The 7,500-nt window shown below is 33.0% G+C and overlaps 1 protein-coding gene across 2 annotated transcripts in view; it reads right to left on the bottom strand.

Moving 5' to 3' along the window:
* Positions 1 to 7,500, bottom strand: part of LOC137660285 (facilitated trehalose transporter Tret1-like) — a 19,268-nt gene that overhangs the window by 11,684 nt on the left and 84 nt on the right. For both annotated transcript variants that reach the window (XM_068395067.1, XM_068395066.1), the window contains exon 1: positions 7,340 to 7,500. This exon is cut by the window's right edge. In XM_068395067.1, coding sequence (XP_068251168.1) covers positions 7,340 to 7,358 — 19 coding nt within the window. In that variant the 5' untranslated portion in view covers positions 7,359 to 7,500. The remainder of the gene's footprint in view (positions 1 to 7,339) is intronic.

Below are 7,500 nucleotides of genomic sequence, written 5' to 3'. Positions count from 1 at the left end.
GAAAAAAGTATAATGTTGCACATTTGTGCTAAAGATAGTCTACGTTGTCAAGGACTAGGATATAAATATTGTCAAGGAACTTTTTTTTTTTTTTTTTTGCGTCCTTATTGGGAGATATAAAAAGCAAATAAAAATTCCTAGGCCTCCGATATCATGATTTTCAGATTCCATTCAATCAAAGGTAGCCTATTTCGTCATCGTAATAGTCCTTCAAAATCTAGTTCACCTTTCAGATAAAGAATGACTAGCAAGTTTAATGAGATTTTTTTTCTTCAATTCTTTGTTTTTTTTTCTTCAATTCTTTGTACGAAAGGACTCAAATTCTTTTAGGTGTTACCCTATTGTTTAATGTCTTAAAAAAAAATTAATCTATTTTGGGTTGGATTGTTTGCCTTTAAGTAGAGCGAGACTTGATTCAAATATTTCAGCATTTTTCAATATATTTATTTTAAGGGGTTGGGGGACTAAAGTAGTCTTTGCTATTGTGATTACTCTTCAAATATACAACTAAGTGACTACTGAGGATATCTTAAGAGTGAATTATAAATTTTCATTTACGTGATTCTTTGCAATTTGTTTTATTTGAAAAACTGAATAAGTGTTTATGTGAGGGTGGACATCATACAAATATGTGTTCACAAAATTGTATGCTTCGTCAAAGCATTTTATTATATTTCATTAGAAAAATTATAATCTTTAACTCTATAATAAAAATGTTCATTTGCCTTTAATTCTTTACTATAGTTCAATAAAAGCTAATATCAAATTGATCATATACTGAAATGTCAGAAAATCAATTGGAAAGTTTTGGCGTTAAAACATTTCCTTATAGATATACTTGAATTGGTGTCATAAAAAATAGCAAAACTTACTGCGTAGTTGTCTATTGACATATGGTTCAAATAAAAGAAAAAATAAATTGCATTTCAAAACGTGAAGAGAAAGGAAAATTAAACAATGTTAAAAGTTGGAATGCAAAGGAAATTGTACGGTAAAGTTAAAAGAATTTTGAAAAAATGAAATAAAGAATTACGTGATATAAAGAATAAGAAATGGCAAAGGTGATAACGGCAGGAAATGTACAATGCTAATAAATGGGTATTTTATTGGAATGATGACTAAGCTTCGGTTTAATATCGAACTAAAGCTCACTTTCGAACATTGACTTCAACTGCACAAAAAAATTTGCTTATTGAGAAAGTCTTTTAAGATATTTGGTGATCAATCTATTCTGAAAAAGTGTTTCAATTCTTTCATTCTACCTTGTTTTCAGTATTGTTCTCCTGTCTGGTCTTCAGCTGCTGATTCTCATCTTAATTTGTTGGACAGGAAATACGGTCTATTAAATTTCTTATTCTTGATCTAGATATTAATCTCTGGCACCGTCGTTCAATTAGTTCATTATGCATGTTGCATAAGATTTTTCATAACTCTGACCATCCTTTACATTCAGATCTTCCCGGACAATTCTATCCTGTTCGTAATACTAGGCATGCAGGTAATTATAATAGTCAGGCCTTCCCCATCATAAGGCTCAATACTACACATTACTCTAGAAGCTTTATTACAGCTGTGACCAAGTTGTGGAGTGATCTTCCTAATCGGGTAGTTGAATCGGTAGAACTTCAATAAGTTTAAACTTGCAGCAAATGTTTTTATGTTGAACAGGAAGACATAAATCCTTTAATAGTTTATATATGAAATATCTGTTTTAATGTTGTTAATGTTTTTAAAATATTTAATTTTAATTTTTCATTACTTCTTATATCGTTTATTTATTTCCTTATTTCCTTTCTCATTATGCTATTTTTCCCAGTTGGAGCCCTTGGGCTTTATATTATCTTGCTTTTCCAAATAGGGTTGTAGCTAATAATAATAATAATAATAATAATAATAATAATAATAATAATAATATCAAACTGCATCTCAGTCATGAACTGTAACATATTATCGAACTGAAGCTTGCTATCAAACTGAACCTAGTTCTAAACAATGGTTCGCTTGGCAGTGAACTTTAGCTTGGTATCAAATTGAAGCTTGACATCGAATTGTAACTTAATATTAAACTTAAGATCATTAGCAAAGCGTAACTATGTAACGAATAAAAGTTCTATAGCAATCCGATTTACGCTACGCAAATATAATTTGAAAGCGCTTCAGAAACTGATTGTTTTTAGTCCCACTTTCCCAATTACTGGGAATCAAGAGCATTACAGGTTTAAAGGTCGCTCATGAATGGCAGAGGCAAGGGACAGTGACATTGCCCAAGCAAGCAGGACAATGCCCTAGAGACTGACCATATTCTATATGATCAGGGCCAGGCGAATGGCTGCTGATGACTCAACAGATAGACCTATAAGCTTCCCCAAACTCCCCAACCTTAGCTCACAAGGATGGTAAAGTTGCAGACACTAATGTCACTAACGATATTGAGCGGGACTAGAACCCCCGACTTGCAAACACCATGCAGAGACGTTACCAATCAGGCCACAACAACCGTAAATACCTGACAAGGAACATTGAGAAACATACAATTAAGTCATCATTATCAAGCAACTTGTGATTTGCAGCTTTTGACCGTAAAGAAGAACTGAAGCAACTTTGAGAAATCATAGCTTTTCATTACGAGAGAGAGAGAGAGAGAGAGAGAGAGAGAGAGAGAGAGAGAGAGAGAGAGAGAGAGAGAGAGAGAGAGTCAATCAGATCTCGGATTCAAGCTTGTCAATAACACTCTTAAATCAAGAGCTTTCGGCCCTAACTGTAATGATACTGGACAGGCAACATGTCAATCTGCTGGAAATTGTACTGACTTTCCGCTCTGAGTGAAATGATTGACCATATTTTGTGGTGAGGAAAAAAATGGAATTGAATGACTATTCGGTTTAAGAATGGGAAACGTTATTATTGACGACCAAAGAAAGCTGGTTGGTTAGCTGATGAAAATTATTCTCCAAGGCAAAAGAAATGTTGAAATATCAATCTAGACTTACGAGATAATTATATGTACTAATTTTCATATTTGCTAGAAAACTCTTTTTTTTATAAAGAACGCAACTTTATGATAAACCGTAGTCTATCACTGAAAAATATGAAATGCTGCATATATTTTTCTTTAGTTTTTTTAGTTTAAATACTTTCTTTGACTAAATTCAGTCGCAGTTTTAATGTGCCAAAGAATAGGTTGTTATAGTTACAGCTATCGTTCACTTAATTGATTTAATACATAGAACTGGCATGATTTATGATCGTTCTAAGTCCCAGAAATGAGTGGAGCTGAAATCCTCTGAAGTATTGATTGATTGATTTAAAGTTTTCAGGCATCCTGTCTGAAGTATTAACTGGTCAAAAAAAAAAAAAAAAAAAATGCGGGAAAAGACGGTGCCCCTTCCACCTGGAAGACCACACCAATTAAATCCTTTCCAATCCTTGAAATTCCTCACCTTGCTCTACATCTCTAGATTAACAATAAGGTCTCTAGATACCCTCTAGGTGTCTAGGTGGAATCGAATACCATAAGAGGGCTGGGTAAGCCTCTGTCCTTCACTCAGAACACGAGGCTGGCGAGGAAGTTATTTGGCGAGAGGATGAATATTATAGTAAAACAGAAAAACGGGATTTTTTTAATACTAGAAAGTAAAGCATGGTAGAATTTACGTGCTTTTCTAAAAGCTTTGTATAAAAATATTCGAAAATCCAAAAGTCTTACTAAGAAATCTCCAGGCACAGCTAGATATCTTTCATATTAGTACGGTCGTTTTCATTATTCCAGGAGTTCTTGAAGTCTGTCCAAGCTATTCCACAATATTCTTCATCATCGACGAATTCAGATAGTTGAGTCAAAAACAATAAATTTACTGTAGTGGCTCTTGCAATATGATTATTAGCCCATGATCTATTCGTAGGTAATTTTTTTTTAATGTTTCTTCACCGGTTAAATAGCAGAAAAATGTAACATAAAATATCCTTTAATAATTGTATCAATGACCTTAGTAATGTGATGCCAGGCAACTTATCATTAATTGATCTTAATAGTTAGTAAACTGAACCTTTTTCAACCACATTGGGATGTACTCCAACTTCAGGTAACGACCAAATACCGCTACATTACACTTAACTCCGGAGGGCCAACTGTAGTCAGCTGCGATGTGACCTGGCAGTTCCTAGGAACTAAATGATCCAGAACTTGCGTAGGTTTTGGACTAAGTTTTCGAAATTAGTCAAGGTTGTGTGAGCCTGGATTTTTATTGATATATTTTAAAGTGTAAATCAGTCATCTGATTAGTCAGCTCTGTGGGAGTCATGTTTGACTCACTGGGCTTGTAAATCTCCATCCCTTTAATAATAATAATAATCATATATTCGATTAATAAATGTCAGAAAATAAAATCTTAAATTATAAGTTATGAAAAAGTAGGGAATTCTCTATTCATTGCCCCAAAAAGGAAAATAATCTCAGTATGATTTCCATTTTCAGATCAACTTAGTTTCTGCTGAGGCCATTGCACTAAAATGCCCCAATATCTTATGAATTTCTTTAATCGAGTTTTTTCGTAGTTTTATCAAGACTCCGAGTTGATCTGTAAGTGCTTTGATCAAATAATTAGGTACTTATTACAACTGAACAGTGTAAGGAAAGTTCCTCTGTTGACCATAAAATCATATTGTTCCAGGTGATCGCAAGTAACTATTATTATTATTATTATTATTATTATTATTATTATTATTATTATTATTAATTGCTAAGCTACAACCCTAGCTGGAAAAGCAGAATGCTATAAGCCCAGGAGCTCCAACAGGGAAAATACCCCAGCGAGAAAAGAAAAAAATAAAAAACACAATACTTTAAGAACAGTAACATTAAAATCAATACCTACAAGGCACTTGAATATTTTTTGTTTTTCTTTTACGAAACGTTGGAATACACATATACAACACAAAAAGTAATGTCAATGTCTCTTACTTATTCATATTATCATCAATTCCCCCCAACATCAGAAAGGCCACTGAACGTCTAATAAGTGATTATGCTTAAACTATTCATGGGATGAGTGGCAAATCTAGCGAAAATTAAAAAGAAAAACTGGTGACTATTGACATTCTTTTGAAAGTTCCAACGTCATTCATGTTTATATGACCCCTTTTAATGAGATGGGGCTGTAGTGTTTGTTTGTTTTGCTTGGAAGCAGATTTTATCGCGCAAGACTTTAAGGTGTACCTGAATTTGCTTGAAATTTCACATTCAGGAGTAAATATGATTGTGCTTCCACCTTATCAACTGGGTTAGACTACATCAGACACACTCACGCACACACACACACACACACACACATATATATATATATATATATATATATATATATATTTATATATATATATATATATATATATATATATATGTGTGTGTGTGTGTGTGTGTGTGTGTGTATATATGTATATGATTTATCAATATTAATTAATTTCTTCTAACAGGTAAACTCCATGGCATGGAAAAAATATACAGCGGTCACTGCTTCACTCGCCCTTCAAGGACTGAAGTGTGAAAGGATGCATACAAGATAAGGAAGGGTAAATGGCGCAAGGCGTGTCGAAAAGTTCAATGTGCTGCTAAAGAGTCTTCTGTCTAATTGTAAGAATTAAATAATGTTTACATATATACTGTATATATACATACATGTATATATATGTATGTGTGTGTCAGTGTGTATGTGTTTAAAATCGTCAGCACTATTTCCAATAAAAGAATTACCTAGATTACATTTCAGTTCTTGCCTATAAAGGCGCTATCAAAATCTGCCAATCATTCGCCTTCGGTAATATTTTGAAAATGAAAGGGAAAGGGTGAATGGGATTGCTGATGTTGCATTATTATTATTATTATTATTTTTATTATCATTATTACTATTATTATCATTATTAATATTATTTTTATTATTATGATTATTATTTGCTAAGCTACAACCCTAGTTGGAAAAGCAGGATGCTACAAGCCCAAGGGCTCCAACAGGGAGAATAGCCCAGTGAGGAAACTATAAAAACTTGAAAATAATAAGAGTGTACCCTCAAGCAAGACATCTCTAACCCAAGAAAGTGGAAGACCATGGTACAGAGGATATGACACTACCAAAGACTAGAACAATGGTTTGATTTTAGAGTGTCGTCCTCCTAGGTGAGCTGCTTACCATAGCTAAAGAGTCTCTTCTACCCTAGCCAAGAGAAAAGCAGCAATTGAACAATTTCAGAGCAGTAGTTAACCTCTTGAGAGACGAAGAATTGTTTGATAATTTCAGTGTTGTCAAGCGTATGAGATAAGAGGAGAATGTGTAAAGAATAGGCCAGACTATTCTATGTATGTGTCGACAAGGATGAAATGAGCCGTAACCAGAGAAAGGGATCCAACGTAGTACTGTCTGGCCAGTCAAAGGACCCAATAACTATCTGGCGGTAGTATCTAAACGTGTGGCTGCTGCCTTGGCAAACCTACTACCTATAAAAAACACTACTTCGAGAAAATTTTAAACTTTTTTTCATACTTCTACGAGATATTTTGAATTTCGTTCATTTTGAATAAAAGCGTTGTCGATGTTGACTCCACAACAACAATGTATATTTTACGGATAATGATGATCGACTTTTTTTAACATTAGCTGGCATGATAACAAAATCAATATAGGAATAAGATTTAAAATGCCCCCATTAATAACTACTAGATTCTTGTTCATAAAAGCATTGATAAGCTAATTGTGTATTTTAGTAAATGCTTATGCATACACCTACAGGTTTATAAGAGGGGTAATGCCTACGTCAATTGATAATGAAAAGGGATAGTGGTAAAGTTTTCTGACAAAGTCTACTTTTTCTTGATAAATAACACAATTATATAATTATTATACAGAATTTGATTTGAAAGATTCATTCCATTTACGCAAAATGTTCTACATATATTTAAGTTGGAGTATCGTTATAAACATGTCGTTATTTTATAGTAATTATTACGATACAGTTTCAAGTAATTTATCAAGTTATTTTACCATTAAAAAGATAATGAAAACCCTATCTCTTCCATAATTATTTTCATCCAAATAATGATGGTGATCTCTATATATTTATTGAGTTGGTAAGAGTAACGTTATCAACACTCATTTAACAGTAATCTATCACATGATTTTAGGGAGTATATTACCATGGAATTTCAAGTATTTTAACCAATAAATTTACCATTAAAAGATTATAAAAGTCCTATCTCTTCCATAATAACTTTGAAAAGATCATTCAATTTTGCACAAAACGAATGATATTTTCATAAATCATTCTTGTGTAAAGAGGTGAAGGCAATTCCTACCTTCCACTGAAGATTCCATTTTTTTTTATATCGCTTAAAAAGTCGATTAAAAATAAAAACTCTTCGAGGTGCAACTGGAGAACAGATCTATGTATGTCCACTCTGTTCCGCACCCGCACTTGCACTGAACAACACACAGGCAAGAAGAGAAGAAGAACACA

Source organism: Palaemon carinicauda, chromosome 20 (genome assembly GCF_036898095.1).
Source record: "Palaemon carinicauda isolate YSFRI2023 chromosome 20, ASM3689809v2, whole genome shotgun sequence".
Classification (NCBI taxonomy): Eukaryota; Metazoa; Arthropoda; class Malacostraca; order Decapoda; family Palaemonidae; genus Palaemon; species Palaemon carinicauda.
This window is presented reverse-complemented; position numbering and strand designations above follow the sequence as displayed.